The 25,151-nt window shown below is 38.7% G+C and overlaps 1 protein-coding gene across 2 annotated transcripts in view; it reads left to right on the forward strand.

Moving 5' to 3' along the window:
• Usp6nl (USP6 N-terminal like) overlaps nucleotides 1-25,151 on the forward strand; it is a 149,555-nt gene that overhangs the window by 121,647 nt on the left and 2,757 nt on the right. For both annotated transcript variants that reach the window (XM_029565535.1, XM_008837313.3), the window contains 4 exons: nucleotides 4,737-4,831; nucleotides 5,453-5,518; nucleotides 5,616-5,715; nucleotides 8,579-8,731. In XM_029565535.1, the coding sequence (XP_029421395.1) occupies nucleotides 4,737-4,831; nucleotides 5,453-5,518; nucleotides 5,616-5,715; nucleotides 8,579-8,731 (414 nt within the window). The remainder of the gene's footprint in view (nucleotides 1-4,736; nucleotides 4,832-5,452; nucleotides 5,519-5,615; nucleotides 5,716-8,578; nucleotides 8,732-25,151) is intronic.

Here is a 25,151-nt window from a genome sequence, read left to right on the forward strand (position 1 = left end):
TTTCAATCACCACAAGTTCATATAGTGACTAGGGCTTTGTCCAGTGTTGATTTTGAGCTTTATTGCATTGTGGTCCAATAGACTGTATGGAATTATTTCAGTTTTTCTTGTATTGTTGAGGTTTGTTTTGTGCTCCAGTATGTGGTCAATTTTTGAAAAAGTTCCATGGGGTGCTGAATAGAAAGTGTATTCTTTACTGCTTGGGTGGAATGTTCGGTAGGTGTCTGTTAGGCCCATTTGATAGATTATGATATCATTTAATTCAGCTGTCTCTCTGTTTATTCTTTGTCCAATTGACCTGTGTAATGCCATTGACCTATCTAATGGAGACAGAGGGGTATTGAAGTCCCCTACTATTACTGGGTTGGGGTTAATCCGTGTCTTAAAGTCCAGTAGTGTTGTTTTTATGAATTTGGGTGCACCAGAGTTTGCATATATGTTCAGGATTTTAATATCTTCTATATCTTCTTGGTTAATTGTTCCTTTGATCAGAATGAAGTGACCTTCTTTATCTCTTCTGATTAGTTTTTGTTTGGAGTCTATTTTATCAGATATTAGAATTGCAACCCCTGCTTATTTCTTAGAGACATTTTCTTGGAATATTCTTTTCCATCTTTTCACCTTAAGGTAGTGACTGTCCTTGAAGGTGAGATGGGTTTCTTGCTGACAGCAAAAGGATGGATTTTGTTTCTTAGTCCATTCACTTAGCCTGTGTCTTTTTTTTTTTTAATATTTTTATTTTATGTGTATGAGTGTATTGCCTGCATGTATGTGAGTGTACCCATGTCATGCAATGCTGCAGAGGTCAGAAGAGGGCTTTGGATTTCCCTGGAACTGGAGTTAAGGACGATTCGTAGCCTCCACGTGGGTGCTGGGAATCAAACCCGGGTCCCCTACAAGAGCAGTCAGTGCTCTTAACTGCTTAGCCATCTCTCCAGCCCCTAGCCTGTGTCTTTTGTTACTATTGAAAGCTGTGTATTGGTTGCCATCTTTTTGATTGCTGTTTGTGTTCTCTGTGTAATTTTGTGTTTCCTCGATTACACCTTTGTTTTCTTTCGTTGCCCTTGGTGTGTTGTTGTTCCTTTCTCTGCTCTCTGTATGGCTTCAGGTGTTCTTTGAAGGGCTGGTTTTGTGGATTTGTGTTCTTTCAGGCTGTTCATGTCATGGAAGATTTTTCTTTCCCCCTCAACTGTGATAGACATTTTTGCTAGGTAGATTATTCTGGGCTGGCATCGTTTGTCATTTAGAACTGGAAATACCTTGGTCCAGGCTTTTCTTTCATAGTTTGCATTGATAAGTCAGCTGTAATTTTGATGGGCTTTCCTTTATATGTGACTTGTTTTTCTTTTGCTGCTTTCAGTATTCTCTCTTTTTTCTGTACACTTAGTATTTTTTCTATGATATGCCGTGGGGAGTTTCTTTTCTGATCCTGTCTATTTGGTATTCTATGTGTTTCTTGTATTTGTATGGGGCTGTTGTTCCTTAATTTGGGGAAATTCTCTTCTACAGTCTTGTTTAAGATCTGGTCAAGGGGCTGGAGAGATGGTGCAGCAGTTAAGAACTCTGGTTGTTCTTGCAGAAGACCCCGGTTTGAATCCTAGCACCCACATGGCAGCTAACAACTGTCCATAACTCCAGTTCCAGGAGATCCGACAGCCTCTTCTGTTCTCCGCGGGCATTGCATGACACAGGTGCATTTATCTACATGCAGGCAATACACAAGTACACATAAAATAATAAATAATTAAAATATTTTTAAAAAAAGATCTGGTTAATACCATTTTCCTGAAATTTTTCTCCTTCCTCTATGCCTATGATACGTAGATTTGGTCTTTTCATGGTGTCCCACATCTCCTGCATATTCCATTCCTGTGTTTTTAAAAATTTTTCATAGTCTTTGCTTGAGTGGTCCAGCTCTACAAGTTTATCCTCCAGTGTCAATATTCTGTTTTCCATTTCATTCATTCTAGCTGTGAGGCTTTCCCCTGTTGTTTCAGGTTGACTTACTGAGTTTTTCACTTCCTTCTTCATTTCTGCCTGAGTTTTCTTCAGTGTTTCTCTTTTGTGAATTTATTCAGAAGTTCATCCGTGTTTTCTTTTAGTTCTTTGATTTGTTTGTTCATGTGTTCTTTAAATTCATTGAATTCCTTGATCATGCTTATGACTGCTATTTTAAATTCAGTGTCCTGAGCTATCTCTAGGGGGTTCTCCTTGTAGAAATCTTCCACAGGATTGGTGGAGTTTGGTGGGGACACAGTGTTTTGTATTTCAATTTTATTATTCTTTCATTGTGGTTTTGGCATGTGGATTCTTTCGTTGTTTGTGATTCTGATATGAAAATTAAGTTGACGTTTGCTTCTGTTTGTATTATTGGTATGCCTTGGTCCTTTTCTTGTTGGTTATGTACAGCTGGTTGGTCCGGTTTTCAGGGTCTCTCAGGTTTTATTTTGGAGGGAACTGATGGCTTCAGATAAGCTACTCAAGAGCTCCCACAGAAGCCCAAGTCAGGTTCCAGTGAGGTACACTCAGGCTTCCTTCTAAGGTTTGGACCCCTAGTAGCAGGAGCAAAATTTGAGAAGTTCCCTAAGAGGAGGCCAGTTTTCAGACTCAGGCAATCTGCTGAGTTCTCAGTGCCTATGCCAGAGGAAGGCCAGAACAGGCACTCTCTGGCTGTCTGCTGAGATCTCAGCCACTACACCTATGGAGGTTGGACACGGCCCTCTCAGGCAGTCTGCTAAGATCTCAGCCATATCTTACCAAAGGGCAGAGGTCTGCCCAAGGACTTTGGGAGGGGCCTCATGTAATTCCAATTAGGGAGTTGGGTATGGCCTGATTAGGAGGCAGGATCCAGGCTCTCTCAGGCAGTCCCCTTAGTTCTCTGCCCGTATGCCAGAGGGAGGCCAGAACAGGTACTCTGGCGGTCTGCTAAGATCTCCTTCATTTATAATTTTTTTATATTTTATGTGTATGAGTGTATTGCCTGCATTTATGTGAGTGCACCAGTGCCGTGCAGTGCCGCAGAGGTCAGAAGAGGGCTTTGGATTCCCCTGGAACTGGAGTCAAGGTCGGTTTATAGCTGCCGTTTGGGTGCTGGGAATCGAACCCAGGTCCTCTGCAAGAGCAATCAGATGGCTCTTAACTGCTAAGCCATCTCTCCAGCTCTCATTTATTATTTTTAAATTTTATTTTATGTATGAATGTATTGCCTGCATGTGTGTAAGTACACCCTTGTGCAGTGCCTCTAGAGGTCAGAAGAAGGTATTGGATTCCCCTGGCCTGGAACTGGAGTTCTGGATGGTTGATAGCCACCATGTGGGTGCTGGGAATCAAACCTTGATTCTCTGTAAGACCAATCAGTGCTCTTAACCGCTGAGCCAACTCTCCAGCCCCATGTTAGATACTTCTAATAAGTTTGAGCTAGTTATTACTGAAATGCATTAACTTTTTAAAAAATTAGAGTTTTCTTGCTATTTTTCTAACTTCCTGGTTTCTATCAAATTGACCTTGAATGTGGCACTAGATAGAGTATTATAGATGTTTTTAAATAAAATTATTAGACTGCAAAAAATATTACTAAGTGACGGACAGAATCTTTATCTTTGGAAATGTTTGCACACGTCTTCAAAAACTGAAAACAAGTTTAAAAAGTAGTTCTTCCCAATAGATTGTAAAAGCAGTGTTTCATAATGTGTTCCTTAGGTTTTTGAAATCCATTTCTTTTTTAAATCACATGTTCTGGGGGGGGGGCTCTTAGATTAAATAAATCTGTGAGGCTAATAAATTAAACAAAGCAAAATAAGTTTCACTAAATCTAATAGACAATTTAATGAGCTAATGTGAAGCATGACTGTTCAAGAAGAGTGGGTATGACATCCATTCCACCAGGCTTTTAAACAAAGACTGTCTATTAAAATCCTCCAGATTGGGGGTTAGGAAGGATTAATGGGGAGAAATAAGTCTGTTGAGTATATGCTCCTGGAAGCAGTTGTATAAATGTCTGAAAGGAAATCTATGAATAAAAATGGTTGTTATGTTTAATGAGTTAAATGTTCAAATTAATACTAACTTACTATTTATAATTAGTCACTTCCTAAAAATCCCATAGATTATAATGTATAATTGGTTGGGATATAATTTTTATATAGCATAGTGCCTGAATGTTTATAGTAGCTGATGGTAGTATAGCATGTGGAAAGAATTTTGAAATGGTTAAAAAAAACTTATGGAATGGGATTGTAGTGAAATTGTTAGTGTAAATTAAAAATATAATAAACTGTGTAGTGTGCTGACAGTAAATCAAAATGATAGTTAAGATTCAAATAGCCTAGAAACATTGTAGTATTTAAAATATGGCCCAGCATCATCAGAGAAAATACTCTTGATAAATGGGTTCAGTTTCCATTTCCTTTTGCTGTTAGAGCTTTCCTCCTAATTTAGAAATGCTTTGTCTCCTTTAACAATTCTACAATGATAAAGACAGGCTAGAGCAAACAAATTCTAGCTAAAAGTTTCACTGCCCGAAATTTAGATAAAATTATTTTCATGGTGGGAAGAAAAACATCCTGATTACTGTGTTGTGATGTGTTGTGTTGTGTTGTGTTGTGTTGTCTTCTCTTCTCTTCTGTTCTTTTGTTTTCTTTTGTTTTTAGCTACAAAGTAAATATGTTAACATTTCTTTAACTGGGGAGTTTTGTTGGTATTGTTTCTGAAATACTGTTTTTATGTTTTTATTCTAGGCTTTTTTGTCCAAGGTTTTCCTAAACTCTTGAGATTTCAAGAACATCATGAAAAAATACTGAATAAATTTCTGTCCAAACTTAAGCAACACTTGGTAGGTAGATGTGCCCCGTCCTTACAGCCATTCACCCCAGGAATAAAGCTGTAGTTGTTAAATTCAGCCTCTGTTCCCATCCTTATGTACTTACTATGTTGTCCATTTCAGTCACTATCTAGTCAGAGTAGTTGTTTGAAGAACATTGGATTTGTACAATTGAATATTGTTTGCCTAACACAGTCCTAATTCACAGATTCAGATTATGTCTATGAACCTTATAAATACAAATAATACAGTTTTTACAGGTGTGTGATTTCTCCATTATTCGCAAATTTTTAATTGTACACAAAGCATTGTAAGAATCATATAAACTTGTTCCTTCTGAACATATGCTTTATTATAAAAGATAGTAGTTTAATGAAACAGTTCACTGTAAAATATGCTAATGAAAATCTAAATGTGTTACAGTCCTATTATGATGACTTGATACTTGGGGTAATTCTGAGAAGTAGAAATTGATTAAAAGTAAGAACAGAAAAGCAGAGAAAGTAAGAAAAATACTTATAATGGGGTGATTTTGTGCTTAGCTTTGCACGTCCAACAACTCTCCTAACTTTTAGTATTATATTGCCATTTTGTTTGCTATGACCCAGAAATTGTGAGGTGTTTGTTTTTTAGGATTCTCAAGAAATCTACACAAGTTTTTACACAATGAAATGGTTTTTTCAATGTTTCCTTGATCGAGTAAGTATTTTTTTATAGAACTCAATTGTGAAATTAAAAATCCAAGGTGAGGGGACGTGTTAATCTTACATCTGTTTTGCTCTGTTCTTAATCACAGACTCCCTTTACACTGAACCTCAGAATATGGGATATCTACATCTTTGAAGGAGAGCGAGTCCTTACTGCTATGTCTTACACAATCTTGAAATTACACAGAAGTAAGAAAATGTTTGACTGTAAAGACTATAAAAATCAAGGATTATTTTAACTCTGATATCTTGGCCCTCCTTTATGTTTTATTATATTTTAGTAGTTTTAAAAACTGTGAGTTTTGAAGAACATATTGAAAATAAGCAGAAGAGAATTTTCATTTGGTAATTGACTTTCATTGATTCTTTCTCATGATTAGCTGCTAAGTACATTGAAAGATTTTTGGTTCTTTTTTTCTTACATCAGTTTCATTTTCATACTTAGTAGAATGCAGTTTGTGTCACTAATATCGTTCTCAAGTATTGGTTTCCACTGGGACACCTTAGTCTATTCACTGGTGTAAGTCTCAGGTTTATAATGAGGACAGAGAGAGCAAAGAACTGTGTGTGTGTGTGTGTGTGTGTGTGTGTGTAAATGGCCAGAGTAAACATGTCTATTATTGTCTCTTTAGTTGGGGCGTACACAAACACACACACACACACACACACACAGAGCGAGAGCAAGCGAGCGAGAGAGAGAGAGAGAGAGAGAGAGAGAGAGATTGAGAGAACACCATCCAGCTATAAGCTCTGGGTGGGGCTTGACCATCATGACTCCTGGGGCAAATACATTCAGTCTCTGTAGTTGCATAAATGTAGCAAGGTTTTCAAAACAAAACCTCTAAAGGGCTTTAAGTCTTCAGTTTCAGTGAATATGATGTTTTTGGCCTTGCTCAAAATCAAGAAATGACAGGTTTTCTATCTGAATATGAGGAACCATATTTATCTTTAAAGTCTTATTTCAGCCTTAAGCTTTGTGACTCCTAGCTATACGACTTCATGTAGTGCTTTCAATCTGGGCCAGACTGTACTTTATTTATCATATACCCTGCTCTCTTACATTATTCTTGAGTGATCTGTTTGGCATACCAAGTAAATTTTAAACTAGTTGAGAGCCTGGGGTCATGTTTATAGTTTATCTCTCTGCTGTGTTTGACCTTGTTTTAAGCACATGTTAGATGTTCTGATGTATAGGGTATTGGGTAGATCAATCTTAAAGACAGTGAACAAGGAGTGCCAGACTAACCACACTTCACGTAGGTATGAGACTACCTAACACAAGATGCCTTTGCCTGAACATGCACAACTACTTGTAGGGTATTGGGTAGTTCAATCTCAGTGAATTTTTATTTCTTTATATCTGTAGTTGGAATTTTTTTCTAACAAAACTAGTTTCCCAAGTAGAAAAAATACAAATAACATTTGTAACCTCTTTTCAAGGAAAGGAAAGGTTCCAGAAGTGTTGTCATTCCCTCAATCGCAGTGTTCGCCCAACACAGACTAAAGCACCAGAACAAAGCAGTTGAAAACAAAGCAGTTGTCTTCCTGGGCTTAGAGTTCTATCTAAGAGAACTGGGCGAAATCTCTTTTCCTCTCCTCCTTCCTTTCTTTACTTTATTACTCTGTCTTTATGGATTACAAGTAGAGAAAAGTATGCTATACGTGTATAATTTTAATGTTCCCTGAACAGTGAAAAATTAGGAGTACAATGTTATGCTTCTTTGTAGCACTCAACTTTCTCTTAAATTGTTTTACTTATATTGTCCTTGATCAGTTTTGACAAGAAAAATGTTTCCCTAACCTTTGTAAATAAATCTTAAGCACAGCAATTACTTTACTTGCCAGTATACCATTAGACTAAATAAGCTCTGGAAAAAAATCTGCCTGCCACTTTGTTTTTCTTGTTTGGGGAAGCAACACTCTTAAAACTTAAGTGAATTTCCTGTGACACCACATGAAGCACCAAGAACTGAATGGTAGTTGATGGACAGGAAATGGGAGAGGTGTTGGCTAAGGACTATTATGTTTCACTAAAGCAGAATAAATTCTAGAGATGTGTTATAGATTCGTGACCATAATGAATAGTAATGTATAACATACTTAAAGTTGCAAAGAGAGTAGATATTAAATGGTTTCATCATAATAATAAGTGTACTTGATGATGGAAATATCAGTCATGTTGATTTGATCATTCTATGGTGGCATACCTATATGAAGACATGAGATATACCGTAAGTTTTTTAGTTTGTCACTTGCTAGGTAAAAAATAAAAACAAAGGATAAAGCAGAAAATTCTATTTCTGGATACTTTAATTGACAGCTAGCTGAACCTAGCAAGATACTTTTTTTCTCCCTTTATTTCTCCCTGGTTGCTTTAAAATAGAGTGAGAGATACCATTTATACACAGTTAAATAGGAATAAAGCAAGAAAGTTGAACCTGGAAAGCATAACTTAGTTTTGTAAATTGACACACATACACATGCACAGACATACACATCTGCTTGGAGGGGATTAGGTAGTTCAATCTTAGTGGATTTTTATTTCTTTGTGTCTGTAGTTGGATCTTTTTTCTAACAAAACTAGTTTGCCAAGTAGAAAAAACACAAATAGAATTAACAATCCATTTTTTAGGGAAAATTTGAAATACTAGTAAGGAGTTAAAGTAGATTTGCCAATGTGGGTTAGAGCTTCTGGTCAGTGAAGGAGAAACGCCGCCTGTCCTCCTGATAGCTTTCTCTGTTATGTCTCTTAGGCGCTCTTGCTGAGCGAGCTTAGTGCCTAGACATGACTGATGAGAAAGAATTTGATTATATATCTCTTTCTGTCTTCCTTCCCAGTAAGATTAGCCTATTTTTCTAATGTCAAAAAATATTTTTGTCCTTTGAGTTTTAGTGATGTTCACAATACCATATGTAAGTTGTGTGTGTGTGTGTGTGTGTGTGTGTGTTTATATACTTTCAAAACATACTACACTCAAATAGAGTTTATCTTCTTTTCAACCTAAATAGGAACTGTTGACTCAGCGTTTGCATTTCTCTGATCCTTTCTCAGAACATCTAATGAAATTGTCTATGGAAGAACTCGTCGAGTTTCTTCAGGAGACTCTCGCAAAGGAATTTTTCTTCGAGGATGATTTTGTAATAGAGCAACTTCAGATTTCTATGACAGAACTAAAGCGGGCAAAATTAGATCTCCCTGAACCTGGTAAGAAATACCCCATTTGTTTTTCAAGGTATAAGCATAATGCTTGCCATAACATAATGTCAGTGTCTTACCAGCTGCTTATGGCTCGCTTTCTTTCTTTCTTTTTTTTTCTTTTTTTCTTTCTTTCTTTCTTTCTTTCTCTCTTTCCTTCTTTCTCTTTTTCTTTCTTTCTTTCTTTTCTTTTTAATCTTTATTCTTTGAAATTTTCACACATTTATGCAATGTATTTTGATCATGCCCATCCACCACTACCTCCCTCCAGCTCTCCCTGTTGCCCCTTCACCCTCTCCCAACTTAATGTCCTCCTCTTGGTTGTTGTTGCTAATTACCCCTAGCTCATTTAGTGCTACCCATGTGTGCCTGAGTATGGGACATCTGCTGGGGTATGGGGCAGCCTGCTAGAGGCCATGTCCCCAAGGAGCGTGACTCTCCCTCTTTTAGCAGCCAGCAACTGCCAATAGCTCTCCACAAGGGGTGGAATCTTGAGTCTCCTCTCCCATCTGCACTGGAATTTTAACTGGCTTGATCTTGTGCAGGTGACCACAGCTACTGATATATAGAATAGCCGTGTCATTGCAGAAGTCAGCATTTGGCAGCTCTTCTCCCCACCCATCAGCTCTTACATTTTTTCCCTTCTTCCTTGATGTTCCCTGAACCTTGGATAGTCAGAGATTGATTTAGATGATTCATCCACAGCTGAGCACTCACAGTTACTTATACATAGCACTTTGACCAGTTCTGAGCCTCTGCTCAGAATGTTCATTATTCACTCTAAAAGAAGTTTCTCTGACCAAAATGAAGAGCAACACTAGTCTGTGGGCATAAGCATAGATATTTAGAAGGTGTTTGACAGTGTGACCTTTTAGCAAAACAATATAGTAGGCTCCTCCTTGGTGCCTGTGACCTCCCCACTTATGGGCTTTGGATCACACTTAATAGTTCTAGGCATGAAATCCCTCCTGTACATCAGGCTTCATATCCAATTAGAAAGCAGTTGGTTACCCCTGTAACTGTTGTGTCAGTGTTACACCAGTGGGCATATTTTGCCAGGCATATCAGTATTGAGGCATGCAGGGCCCAGTGCTGGGTAAGACCATTGTTGTCAGTTCTTTCCCAGCAGCCTGCATAGCACCTTCTGGCACATGACCTAGAGACAGAGTTTCCTGGTCAGTCAAGGTTGATTTCTCTATGTCCTGCACCCAGAGTGACTGGTGGGAACCACGTAGTCGGGGTGGGCAGCCAAGAGCAATGGCAATAGCCTGTATTGTTTTAGGTGCCTATAAGGCCTCCCTGACCAATAACTCATATGGAGGTATCCCAGCCTGTCACTGAGATTTTCACTTAATAACCCATGTCTTCTGGTTTTTCTTTCTTATTTTACAAAAAAGCAAGTAAATGTGTTGATTAAATGTGCCTCTCCTAGTAGAACAACTATATTATTCCTCCCTAAATTTAGAGATTTGACTGATTTGTAGAACCCTGGTGTTATTTAAATTAGTCTAACAACAAACAATTTTACTCTCATCATCTCCTTTTTTGAAACTGAATACAGAGCAAGTAAAGACCCGTGTCCAGATGAGGAAACCGGCACAGATGCTCCAGAGTCGCAGAGAAACGTGTGAGACTGAGTCCAGTCTCTGACTGCTAATGCAGGCCTCTTTGCAACACATGCTTTGTGCATTTACTTTAAAACATTTTACAGTTTTTAAGTTTTCTGGTAGGAACTTTGATGTAGATTCAAAAGCTGAAGAGAAGTATCTTTCTTGCTTTGGGGGTACACAATTGAGAGACAGAATTTATACAAACCATAACAATGTAAGTGGAGCAGTTAGTTTTAGAGGTTTAAGATCCATGCAGGCGGGGAGATTAAAGACAGTTCTGAAAGGTTACAACAAGAACTTTTTATTTCTGATGTTTTGACCACATTACTTGACAGTGTATGATATCCTGAAAAAATATATTTTTGCCATTTTCCCTTTTCACCTTTGTTATAGTTTAAGATGGTATGGAAAGAGGCCAAGGAAGGAGAAGATCATGGATGAGGGGTGAAAAGTAAAAACAGTCCGTTATTTATGCTAATTGGATTTGCTGTTTTCTAATCTCATGTCATCTCTGACTAGACTGTGCAGAAAGGGAGCAGAATTATATTCATGGAGTAGTCGTTTTCCCCTTCAGTAAAGACGAAGCCACTCTGCTTTTACTTATTTAATTGAGAGGGGTTTAATCAGCACTTCTGAGTTTGGGGGTCATAAGGACTGACGAGAAAACAACCCTTCACTGTAGTAATAATGAGTCTGAGCATAGGCCTTGGGAAACCATCACCTTTGCTAAGTGAGGTCAATCCTCCCTGTTCAGTGTAATGATGCACATTTTCTACTAATTATTTCCTGTAACAGGAAATATACTTGGAACAGCGATTGCTATACTGTGCCTATTGTAACATTTATTTTTAAATGTCTTGTATATGTAAAAAGAGTCTAAGGCAAGTTTTAGTAAAAGATACACATAAAGAAATGTGTGTGTGCGTGTGTGTGTAAATATACACACACACGCACACACACATGCACTCTGTAGAACTATTTAAGCCTGAGTTAAAGTTTGAAATCAATGGAATCAAATGATAGCTGTTTACGTTCTAATTAACAGCTGATAGTTTTCAAAATGTTACTGTATGTTACATTTGGGGCATATGTGGTACACTCTCATTTACTCTCTAAAATAATTCTTGATATAGTTCTTAGTTTTTTTAGTAGTAGTGGTAGTAGTTTGTAAAAATCTTTTCACTAGGATGCTAGATGTTGTCCTAGTTACTTTCTATTGCTGTGATAAAAAACACTGACCAAACCAACTTGTGGAGGAAAGGGTTTATTTATTTTATCTTATATCTCCCACTGAGGGAACTCAGGGCAGGAATCTGGAGGAAGAGCTGAAGCACTGATCATGGAGGAATGTTGCTTCTTGGCTTGCTCCTCTGACCTGTGCTCGTCCTCTTTTTTTTTTTTAATTTATCTTTATTTAATGTGTATGGGTGTATTGTTTGCATGTAGGTAGGTCACACCTGTGTCATGCAGTGCCCTTGGAGGTCAGAAGAGGGAATCAGCTCCCCCAGAACTGGAGTTACAGACAGCCACTAGCCACCATGTGGGTGCTGGGAATTGAACCCAGATCTGACCTCTGAGCCATCTCTCCAGCCCTCAGCTGGCTTTCTTATACAATTCAGGGGCCACCTGCCCCCACGTGGTACCACTCACAGTGGGCTGGGGCCTCCCACGTCACTCAGCAATCAAGAAAATGCTTCATAGATATGCCCACAGGCCAGTCCAAAGAGGAAATTCCCCAAGAGGATCCTTCTTCCCAGGTGTGTCAAGTTGACAACTGAGGCAGTCCAGCACAGTTGACCCCTTATCAACTTGACACACTAAACACATCACTATTAAATATAACCTTTCCATTTTTTAGCCCCAAGAGCTAATGTTAATATTACAATATAAAACAGTACATGTTAAGAACAGGAAAAAAAAAAAAAAGTATACTTAAAAATCGTACACTTTTAAATTATTTATTTAATAACCATATAATTAGAAGAAGCATTTCATTACAACAGCATTGACATATTCAATAACAATTTCCAGAGCTAAGGTGCATCTCTTTCAAAATTGCTTGTAAATTTTTAGGTTTACAGTTGAATCAATACAGTTATACGATATTGTATGCCGTATAACCCCTATAAGACATAAAATTAAATGAGGTTTTAAACTTTAAAAAAGATCTCCATTTCATTATTAAAATACAGTTTCATACAGAAAAATTCTTTTTCAATGCAATTGACATTGGATGTTTGCACATGCATTTCTAATCTCTAAATATCTGATTATTACTAGTCACAGTTGGTTACTTTCTGAGCTTCTAGGCATCTGAGCATGGATATAAAGTCATCAGGTACAGATGGGCTTGAACCGGTGTCCAGTCTACAAAGAGGAGGGTCCACATAGAGGAAATATTTCCTCCATGCTTCCAAGTGAAGCCAGCCACGGTTGAGCAGGATCTTTGTCATATCTTCACACAGGCAGAACTGCTAAAAGAAAGGAGCCAGGGGCTCTTCCAAAGCCCATGTGACCCCTGAGGAACAGATGCTCAAATGGCCTTAAGAGTAAAAATAAATCAGTTTATTAGGACCAACTATATGGCCTTAAACACCCAAAAGGAAAGTATAACCAAAGATTAAATGGGCCAACATGATTTCATAAGAGTCCATATGTATAGCTAAAGGCTATATAACAAGCAACAATGCCAGACAAGTGATACCTTCTTTTGAGTTGATGGCAATGAACAGCAGACCCCAGTCTTATCCAAAGGAATATAGACAACTAATTACCACTAGATGAAGAACAGCTGACCCTCCTAAAACAAAGACCTCTAGATAGGCTGACTAGATTCACCAGAAGGGCAAGTAGTGGGGAATGGCTGGGGGTGCCAACAACACAGCAGACAGTAGCAGGGATATCAGAGTGTAAGGGCTCTAGTGGGGGGCGGTATGGGAGGGTGCTACCTGGGAAGTGGGTATATAAATAAATAAAAAAGAAAAAAAATTCTTCAAAGCATAAAAATTTGCTTCTTAATAATTAGTAGATGTGAAAAATATTACCATTGAAATGTACCTGATGACTTTATATCCATGCTCAGATGGCCAAGGAGCTCAGAAAGTAACCGACTGTGACTAGTAATAATCAGATACATAGAGATTAGAAACACATGTGCATTGTAGCCTGCTTTCTTATACAACGCAGGATCACCGTCCAATGGGTAGCACCCCCCACAGTGGACTGGGCACCTCCCACATCACTCAACATTCAAGAAAATGCTCTCATAGACATGGTCACAGGCCAGTTCAGTGAAGGAAAGTTGTCATTTGAGGTTCCCGCAACCCAGGTATGTCAAGTTGACAACTGAAGCTATCCAGCACAGGGATAAAGACTGGCTGGGGATAAAAGAATGAGTAACTCGTACCAGAAACACTGGCTAGATCCTGCTTCTGTCACATTGGCAGTTAAGAGAGAATGGGTAAGATTGCCCTGCATTTTCTAGCACAATACTCTTTCCTCTATGTTTCTGCTATTGCAATATTGATTTTCAGAATGCATTTGCTCATTAGTCTTGCCATTGGTCCCAAAGGGGGACCTTTAGATTGTAGGCAACATATGGAACACTAAGATAATTAAATAACATCAAGAAGCTTCATGGCATCCTTTTAAACACACACAAATATGTTACTCCTTTGGTTCCTTACATACTACATGGTTTTGTATGCCCATCAAAAGCATATGTCAGGGTCTTCACAAATACATGGTATTGTGGGATTTTTAATATTTTTGGTGGTTGGGTAGATGTTTTGATTTACATTCCTTGAATTTTAAGTCTAGCATCCTTATATATTTAAGGGCATTTTTATGTCATCGTTTGTGAACCTCCCAGTATACTCTCTGTCCGTTGTTGTAGGTATATGCGTACAAGTTCCTCACAAATGAGATTTGCTTGCTTACTGTGTATTACAGATCTTTTCCACATTTTTTTCCCTATGGCTTCTTTTGTGCCTGATAAAATTTTGTGTCTGATACAAAGACTTTACCTATGTGACGTCTTCCAAACACCCCTTGCAACTATTTCTCATAACTTTTACAGTTTTTTTTTTAATGCTTTAAAAAAAGTTTTAAGTGAAAAATAAGAAATGTCTTTATTGAGACAGCTACAATGTAACTCACCAGTTTAAGTTGTACAACGCATGGGCGTTAGTAGTTCCCTGATCTAGGCAGGCTCAGTAAGTCCTTGAACAGTTTCGTCAACCTCCCCAACAAATTCCTCAAACCAATTATGTGCTTAAAAATTTTAGCAGCTTTATTGAGATATGACTGAGTCTGATCAAGTCTTAGCTTATCTAGGAATTACTTTTTGTTTATCGGAGAAACTCAGATTTGCTTGTTTTCCAAACAGCTAGTCATGTGGATTTATCAACTTATATCTTGGTGTTTTATTCTGTTCTGCTGGCCTTTGTTTTTCCAGTTTCAAACATTTTTAGTATCTCTTATAGACCCATTTTCCCTCTTAAAGATCGAAGATTTGACAAGTCGGGGAGGGGGCTCCTTTTTAATTTCTAAAAATTAAGTTCTACGAACATCTTAGTTTTAATTATATTACTGACCCTTTAATGAACCCAGGCATCCTTCCTGGGGCTGTTACCCACTCCAACCCCCTGTTGTCCTATGTGACACCTGGCCATCAGTGATAAGATGTGTTGCAGACATGACAGCTCACCATAGCTGTGGTTGTCATCAATCCAATGAGAGGAAAATGCAGACTGAGGGCAAACCGCTCACCTCACACCCTTGGGGCAATGCTAGCTTTTCTATTGCTTTTTAAATTTTTTAATTAAATTTATTTATGTATATATTTGTTAGTTAATGGGGGTGGGGATGAAGTCCATGGTTCAGTGCACTGTGGAGATCACAGGACAGCTCCCGGGTGCTTGCTTTCTCTTACCAGCTCTTCGATTACTTTATGTGTATGCGTGTAGTATATAGTTTATATAGTTGCTCCTGAAAAGGCAGAATAAATTCTTAATTCTTTTCCCTCTTCACCTGATTTCTCTTTCACTGTCTTCTATTCAAGTGAAGCCATTTGATAGAGCTTTTGTTAGTGAATCACTCTGTTAGATAAGAAACCCTATGTTGGTCTACTGTGACTGCCAGTTTAGCTAGACATTATCACTTATAATCTGTATACAACAATCGAGATCTTTTAACATTTAAATAGCTGAAAATAGGAAACAAAAACCTTGTTAGAAAGCAAGCATTTTATTGCATTTGGCTCTGATGTGTTTGCCCCCTCACACACACATTTGGGATTTTTAGAAGCTTATAGAAATGAACTTTACTTGTTTCTATAAAGCATCTTCTCCTTTATGTGGTCTTTTTCACTAGAGCAGGAAAGGAAGGCATTTGTGCTTGCTTGCAGCAGTGCTTTTAGTGTGTCACAATCGGGAACTATTTCGTGCTGGGCTCTAGACAACTGTCTAACCATTCCTTCCTTCCCTTCGCTCTTCACTGCTCCCTCTTCTTGAGCTCATCTTTAAAATGACCTGTTTGAAACTGCTTATTCTGGGGGCTGGAGAGATGGCTCAGTGGTTAAGAACACTGGTTGTTCTTGCAGAAGACCCGGGTTTGAATCCCAGCACCCACATGGCAGCTAACAGCTGTCTGTAACTCCAGTCCCAGGGGATCCGACAGCCTCTTCTGTCCCCCACGGGCATTGCACAACATGGGTGCACTTACCTACATGTAGGCAATACACGCATACACATAAAAAAAAATAATTTTTTTAAGCTGCTTATTCCGTACAAGTGGGCAGTTCGCATTTATCCTCAAAAGATTTCCATATCTGTACTTTCATCTCAGATCTTTGTCCTGGACACTTCTGGTTCTAACCTATTTTTTCTTGAATAGGCATCCTCATGTGCCTTCCCCCTCAGATCCTACAACCTGAATCCATTATCTCTCTACCCAGCTCTGAAAAGCTTTCTCTCTTTCTGTATTTCAGATCATGGTAAAATGGTCAACACTCTCTAGTCCTTAATCATTTCAGATCTCCTTCCACCTGCTCCTACGTCCTGAAACCAGCCAGTTCCAGTATAGTTCATTGTCAGGTTTTGCATTTCTTTGGCTTCATCACATCTTAGGAACATTTCTCTCCCAGAACAGGACAAATTGAACTGGGGTCCCTCAGCTCTTGTGTTGCTCACTTCACCCAGCCGGAGAGGTGATGCAGAGTGGCCAGATCCTTCTACGGAGGGCCAGTGTTTATGGGAGAAAACCCAGAGCCTTTAGTTAACATGGAATATTATTTTCCTACATACATATTTTTCATTTCGTCCTCCTTTCCCTCTCAGCACTTTAGATGATGTCCCAGTAAAGTTTGAGAGTTGTGAGAGTGTCTTCACTCAGTGCTCTTCATGTTCTCATTGACGCAGGTTTTTCCTGAGTAGCTCTTTGGAGGAGGTGTGTATTTGTTGATGCATTTTCTTCTGTATTTTGTTTTGTCTGTCTTACTTTGATCTTCAAGAACAATTTTCTATGCATGGTTTATTAAGGTGTTTAAAAATTAGTATTTGATTTGTTGAAATAAAAAGTTATAGAACCATAGTTATTGTTTCAGTTTCAAGAGTTAGCGTCGTATTTTTAAATCCAGCAATTTTAATATTCTCTTCTAACGAATTTTAATGTTTGTTTCTATTTACAAAGTCTTATGAAAGTTTTAAATTGTATTTATAAATTTAATATATCCAGTTTCCCTTCAACATGTCAGTTTTTCAATTTAGGAACAGATCTTCTCTAGTTAGAAAATTAAGTCCTAACTACTGAGGCTGAAGCTCAATGGTGGAACATTTGCCTAAAAGTCCCAAAGACCCTGTGTTCAAACCCCAGCAGCACAAAACAGAATAAACAGAACAGCCGAGAACTCTGTTCACACTGTAGATTGTGCTGAATTTTAAAATTCTTAAATGTGCCAGTCCTATCTATCCATAGGTTTAAAACCAAAAGGTTTTTTTTTTTTTGGTCTTTTTGAGACAGGGCCTCCCTGTAGCCCCAGCTGTCCTGGAACTCACTATGTAGACCAGGCTGGCCTTGAACTCACAGAGATCCGCCTGCCTCTGCCTCTGCCTCTCCCTCTGGAGAGCTGGGATTAAAGTTCAAATCAGCAACTCATCTACATATGGTAAGTTAGCACAGTAAGCCAACAGTGGCCAAATCCTTACATATCACACACATACACACACACGTATAAAATGCCATCTTCTAATGAAAAAAATGAGGGATTAATCATGCGCTTGATTCTTTTCAGCTTCTACATGCTTAGTTCTGGATCTTCAGGTGTTTTGAAAGATGTTGGTAAATTTGGGGGGGAAAATACTTAGTTGACATACGTACTAGGATTCTTGCATTCTTAGCAGTGACCCCAGGCTGCCCCACTTGTGTTTTGTTCTCTCCAGGTTGGTGCCCTTTTTGATGGTTTTGTGGGGAGGTCCAGATGCCTTGGGTTCTAGCTGTCTGTGTACAACCCTGTCTTCCTTCTCAAGGAGGAACACATCTTCTTGGGGGCAGGGGGAGGTACATTTTATATTTCTTTGTTGTTTACGTCTACCCTTTATTATGTTTTTTTTTTTTTTTGAGACCTTTAAACTTGATAAAATTCTATGTTATTTCCATTTCTTATTTGGTAGAACCATGGATAATTGTCATTTTGTCATCATTATTACTAATAGTTTTTAGACAAGGAAATCTTGAATTTAAGATTGCCCAGGATCATGCAGCAGCTAGATGACAGGCATTTCAATTGATCCTACGTCTGATTCCAAACAGGGCGCGGGGGGGCTTTAACATTAATATGCCTTTGTATAGATGCTTCTCCAACAGTGCCATAACAGTTCTCTAACCTTATCCATTAATTTTTCTTTAACTACCTCTGACTTAAGCTGTCAGTTTTTACGCATGACATAGACATTATCACCGTCCTGAAGCCTTTATAGTCTGTCCCTAGGCTCCCCAGATCCGTGGAATTTGATCACCTGCGTGTTATAACTGAACCAAGTGCTCATGCATGCCCTTATCGTCTCACTTCCAGTGCTTGAATGCTTGTGCTAGTTTATGTGCCTCTTGGATGCAATTCCTCTCTGGAGAGCCCTGACCTCATTTCTGTATCCTGGTGCAAATCAGTGCCAGGCATACAGCAGACAGCTTTTATGAATGAAGTTCTGATTTTTTTGAGATAATAAAATCTTTATGCAGAACAGATTTTGGGCAGTTATAAGCCATTTGTATCATGTTTGCATACATGTCAGTTTTACTGTATGTTAGAACATCCTGCTTTATGGAGGTTTGTACTTTGACTTTTGTTTATACAGTGTAAACTGATGTTCTATACACGTGACAATCTATGTTTAAAGTGAAGCTCAAGGAGACACAAAAGTACAGGTTTTAAAATTAAGTTCTTTCACAGGATTTATTGGATTTAACTTCCTTCAGTGGGCATGTAGTGAGGAATGTGTTTGAGTAATTGCTACCTTCTGTTTCCTTTATCATTCCAGTTTAATCTAAAAGTAAAAAGTAAATCAGTATATTTTAAAGCTTAGTTGAACTTAGTATTTGGTCCAGAAAGGTATAACAAAACTAGAAAATGGAATCGTTTCCCCAACAGTCCCCTGTTTTTTACCGAAAACTATTGGAGCAGTCTGAGTGCACACATTGTACTGCTGCAATTTAAAAATAGAAAGAGGCTCCCAAGGGAGCACCCTGGAGCACTGTATGCAATCACATGTTTCTTATTGGGTACAGAGCTGTTAATGCCTCTCAGAATTTCACCTCCACCCTGTAGTAGACTGTGGTGTCCACTGGGTGGTGACAGAGACCTGAGTAAGACCAGAGATGGACAGGCCTGAGGAGATGCAAGATGGACCCCTTCTTTTACTTTCTTAGTGAATTTAGAATAGTCTACTGTTGATATTTTGGAGCTTTTAAGGACAAAAAATGCTAAAAAATGAATAAACATTTTGTTTTCACCCTAAATTCTATCAAGTTATATTTCTTTTGGGGTAGAATAGCCGATTACTCGAAATTGTGAGCTCTGTCACAAAAATACCACTTACGTGACTGAATGCTGGTGAAAATAGCATTGGTATGAGGCCGTCACAAACAGATCCAATAGGATATGGGCCCCTGACCCATTAATTAGGTCCATGATCCTTCAACTTCTGTGTTTTCAGGAAGGAGAGGGGGAAATTAAATTTCACACATGAATGGGAAGAAATAGTAGTAGATTGAGTGAAAACATTATATCTATTAAGAGAAGCCCAAATTGAAAGTGTGGGTAATAAATACTAACTCTAATGGCCTGTGTGTTACTGTTTTAGCATCAGTTGTGCTTGAATCTTGTGATCACATTTGCTTGGGAGTGAAAAGGACATAGGGCGTCAGTTAAACCAAAGACCAAGTACAGCAGATGTGTGTGGTGAGGCTAGGTGAGTGTGAGGGTGTGTGGGAATGGGTGGGAGTGGGGGTGTGTGAATTCAGGTAGGTTAAAACAGCTCTGAAAAGGGATTGTCCTATGTTCACTGTTTTATTTGAATCTATTTTTATTAGGGAGAATAGAGATACTCATTAGCATATAAAAATATTACTGCTGGTAATATCAAACAAATACGGGATCTAGACAGTATTTCTTTGGTTCAGTAAACGTTGAATACTTAATCTTCTGAAAAGAGTCACCTTTATGAAGAAATCCTGTAGGCTTTCCCTCTTAATTCTAAATTACAGAGGTCAGATTGCTTGACACACAGGCTATAGGTTTGGTCCTGCTTGGGGTTGAGAGGCCTTTGCCCTGTCCAGCACCACCACCATCCAGTCTTGACTGAGACATCGTTTTGAGCCTACTTCTATAATGGGAAACACCCCGCTCACAGGTTCTCTGGGCCACCTCCATCTTCTGCCTTCATGATGCCTATGGCATTTGGTTTTCCTTCCTTCTTTGTGGTCCTCTCTGCCTTCACCTACCATGACCTCCCTCTTCTCTTGCTCTCTTTTATTATTATTATTTTATTTATTATTATTTTTATGTGTATGTGTGTATTGCCTGCATGTAGTTAAGTGCACCTGTGTTGTGCAATGCCCGTGAGGTCAAAAGAGGCTGTTGGATCCCCTGGAACTGAAGTTATGGACAGTTGTTAGCTGTTGTGTGGGTACTGGGATTCAAACCTGGGTCTTCTGCAAGAACAGTGTTCTTAACCACTGAGCCATCTCTCTAGCCCTTTTTTAAAAAAATTAAAAAAAAAAACTTACTGAGAATTTCATACAGGCATATAAGCATATAAGGTGTTTTGATCAAATCCATGCCCGCTCCCTCCCCTCCAACTCCTCCCATATCTCCCCATCACTTTTTTCTGATAACTTCATGTACTCTTTCTTGTTTTTGCTACTCTAACATTCCCCCCTCTGAAGAAGTGACCCTAAAATCTTTAAGGGATTATATAAGAGCTCCCAAATGCTTATGACGTTTTTGGCTTTTGGAACAGAATATGTTGCTAAGAGGCCCAAGGACATTTTGACTTTTAGCCAAGAAACTACATTTCTTTGGGGTCTTTTTACCCTAACTGCCTAGCCAATTCCTACCTCCTATTCTTATCACACCATCCTCTGAAGAGGTTACCCAACTTGAGGATAGGGAATTGGGATGCAGACTGCTCTGGCTTCTTCCATGCCAAACAGGGTACCCGTTCAGTGGGTCTGTCCTTCTTTGCTCTTTTCTCTTTGATCTCTCCATAGCTTATTCCTCTTCCTCCAGAAACAGGTTAGCCCAGAGGGCCCCTTCCGAACTTCACTGAGATGTAAAAACATGTATCATGGTGGTATTGCTGAGACCTCTGGTAGTACAGTGTCTAGCATTGTTGTCAGTTAACAGATATTTCTGGAAGACAGATACTGATGCCACTGTTGGGAGCCTAGCCTTGTGTTAGTTACACATGCTGGCTTTTGATCGACCCCCATGTACTGCAGAAAGTGGGAGTGTGTACACTGCTTGGAAGTAAGCATGCCATAGCAAGGTGCCACTCTGGACCTAGGCTGTTTCACGGCTTTTAACATTTGGAGGAATTGTTTTTTTAAGCACTTACCTTTTAGGAGGCATTTTTCTTACATCCCTGTCTGCTGCCTCTTGTCCTTATTGAAAAGTTTTATGGGAGCCAAGATTGACCATGTGCCTTTTATATACAAGTACCAAACGAGGGGTTGTCATTTGGGAGTTAATTAGATACTATGTAGTTTTGTGTATAAATTTCCTCACCAGAGTACTTTCTTCACTATGTGAATCTTGGTCATTTATAACCAGGGTGTTTCTGGCCTGTCACTATGGGCTTTGTACCATTGCTCTAATTCATATTGTGATTACTGTTTAAGGTGCTCTGAAGAATTACAAAAAAAGTCAGTAGTCTCCTGGGGCAGTGGGGAAGGGATTCTAATTTTTTAATATTTTAGAACAGGCACAGATCTTGTGCCCCAGTGTATATTTTGATCTTTTATCCACTCAATAAATTAAATATGTTAAAATTTGCCTTTAGTTCTTATAGAATGTATAGATACATATTGAATCAATCATTCTTCCTTAAACATATTTCTGCGCTTACTTAAATATAAGAATAGTGTTAAGTGTAAGGTAAAAACTTTTCTTACTCTTTATATTGAAAATTTAATTTTCCCAAATATGTATGACATTTTATTTGTTGCCTGAAGTCACTATCTCGGTCTCTCTGTTACTTCCTAGTTTTTAAATTCTTTCATCTGATAAATGTATCCATAACCCCACATTTACTGTGCATCCTGTTTTTTGCTGATAGGTGCATTTTATTTGAAAGATGTCAGAATACAAGTCTAGCTATCCCAGCAAGTGAGTGCCAGTGACATAGATGTTTTTCCTCATAGACGTTCTCATCTTTGTCCACAGTTTCCCCTCCGTCTTCCTTCTGCCTTCATGTCAGATTTTTCGGGTGGTTCTCTTTCCAAAGCTCTTCTACGTTGGGTCTTTATTAAACGTTCTTGCTGGCTCTTTACCTCCCTTCCATATCGCACAGTGTAGCTTAAGGCCACACGACCTGTGTTCACATGAGAAGAACCAGGGGACGTGTAGGAGCACATCTGAGTGCTACAGGGACATTATTCCACTTAGGTTTTGTTTCCATGTTTTCAGTTAAAAAAGAACCTTTAGAATGAGAAAATTTGAATAAATATTGGTAAGAGGAACTTGAAGGCAGATGAGGATATGGTGTAACTGAGAGAGAGGGTTCTGGAATACTCCGTTTGGCTAGGTTGACTTGAGATAGGCTCACTGTGGTGTAAACAGTTACAGAAGTATGGAGATGAGAAAACTCTCATTTAACTTTTGAAAGCAGTGAAGTCAGATGATTTAATTTCTAGATTAGTAAACATGACAGTCAATAAATGGATTAGTTGAAAAATGGACTCTTGAGGATATAGAAATTAAAGAAGATGATCACCAGTAATGACCAATACATTAAGAATGCCATACCTGATTAGTCTGAACTTGTTTTTCCTGAATAATGCTTATTTCGTGAATCAGAAAAAAATGCTAGTAACCTAATGTATTTAAATAAGAGAAAGGCATTTGACAAGATTTTTAGCATATATTTTGGGTTATGCTAAAATGTTGCTTGCAAGTCTTACACAGTTAGTATGTTAGCATCATGCTGCCTATTGAAGAAACATATTTATAGTAGAAATAATCATTCAGTCTGAGAACACTATTTTTGTATGTTAACCAGTGCTAATATTTATTGCTTATAGTTATTTTTGCACAGAGAGACTTAGGACTGTATATCATTCCTAATAAATGGAATTATGCTATACATACTATTTATAACTTCTTTCTTTACTGATTCATATTAAGAAATGTTAGCATGGTGATAGAATCCTATAAATTTATTCTGGTAGTCATGGTTGCACATGCCTTTAGTCCCAGCGCTGGGGAGGCAGAGGCAGGCGAATCTCTGAGATTGAGGCCAGCCTGATCTACATAGTGATTTCCAGGTCAGCAGTCTGGGGGGCGGGATGTTCTGCATTACATGTCTTATTTTACCACTCTTTTATTTCATACTTTTGCTTTATAATTTTAGAAATCCTCTACTTAAGCATGTACATAATTTTCTAACAGTGCAATTGTGAACATCCTTATAACAACCAGTGTCACAGTTTCCCTTTGTTTTTAAGTAGCTGTGTGCATATCAGGATCATACTCAATACCCATGTGCAGAGTGCTTCAATGAACAGCTAGTATTATCTGGTGGACTGTGAACCAGCCAAACACCTTGGTCTCCTGGAATTGCCAGAGTAGGCACTGAAGGAAAGGTCTACATTCAGATTTTCTATTTTGTAGATCTTAGTGTCGCTTGATAGTCGGTCTTTGTCCCTGTCACTGTTCCTTAGTAGGAGGAAGATGGAACTAACAGATAACTGTTGTAGAACTGGTTTAAAATCCAGAAACACTAGGCTTAGTAGACAGATCCTGTTTTTATCACCTATTGATCTTTAGCCTAATGAACTGTGCTACGCTGCATTAAGTCCACTTTCTTGATTTCCTGTGTTTCTCATACTGACTACTCAGAAGCTAAATGGGTACTGCTTGGTCATTTCACGTATTCATAAGCAAAGAAGTCTTTTCTCAAATGGCAGCTTTTAGACGTTGTTTCTAAATGTTGTAAAATAACTTGGTCATAAAAGATGTGGAAAGTATGATTGTGTCAGCCATCACCAAGTGAGGCTTTCTGTTGTCGTTGAAGCAGCAGGTACTCTCACTCCGCCAGTTCCCCAGTTCCCATCACAACTGAACAAGGACTCCACTACAAAAATGTGTCCGAAGAGCACCCCTTCTTACTGCTTCCACCCCAGTAAAGTTTGGGGGTGAAGAGCGAAGACTAGAACAGCTCTGGGTTTGGGTTCTGGACCTGCTGCTTACTAGCTCTGAACCCTTAGGCAAATTCACCTCTACCTCAGGTTTCTCACATGCAAGATGAAATTACGTGCCTGCTGCTTCCTTACATGCTGAACTTTCTGAGTGGTGACTGGTAGATGGAGAGCATCAGTGAATGTTAGCCATTGTGACTGTCATCCTCATCACTCACTATTACCACAATCTAAGTCTAACCCACCGTTTCAAATGACTTCTGTGAGATATCTCAAATCATGAACTAACTTGCTGAAAAGTCTAGAATTTTCCAGTTACTTAACAAATCTCAAGTCCTCATTATAGTCAGTGCCCTGTGTGTTGTGACTTGAACTCTGGCTCCCTGGGGCTTCCCAGCCTCATCCTTCCTAAGCAATAACCTTTGTGAAGGGGGTCTTGTTCTTAATGGGACTCTGCTCTGTACTGTTCCACTTCCAAGTTAAATTGTTTTTTCTTCTTTCTTGTTCTTTTGTTGTTGTTGTTTTCCTACCACTTTAATTTTCTTGTTTGTTTTGCTTTGACTTGATTTGATTAGAATACCAAGGTTGGAGTCCAGGGCCTTTACACATACTAAGCAAATGTTCCTCTCTGTCTCTATCTCTCTGTCTCTGTGTCCCCCCACCCCCCACCGTGGGGCGTGTGTGTGTGTGTGTGTGTGTGTGTGTGTGTGTGTTCGTTCATGCTCACAGTGCACATGGATCAGAAGGGTGCTTGCAGGAGTTGGTTCTCTCCTCCTATCTCTCTAATAATTACTTCCCATCAGTCACTAACATCTTGTGGTACATAAGTATGTATGTGTTTCAGTGCACATATGAAAAGTATGTAATTATTCATAACATATCTCTAAAACTAGATACTCTTCACTCGT

This window comes from Nannospalax galili, unplaced genomic scaffold, assembly GCF_000622305.1.
Source record: "Nannospalax galili isolate Female #2095 unplaced genomic scaffold, S.galili_v1.0 scaffold678, whole genome shotgun sequence".
Lineage (NCBI taxonomy): Eukaryota > Metazoa > Chordata > Mammalia > Rodentia > Spalacidae > Nannospalax > Nannospalax galili.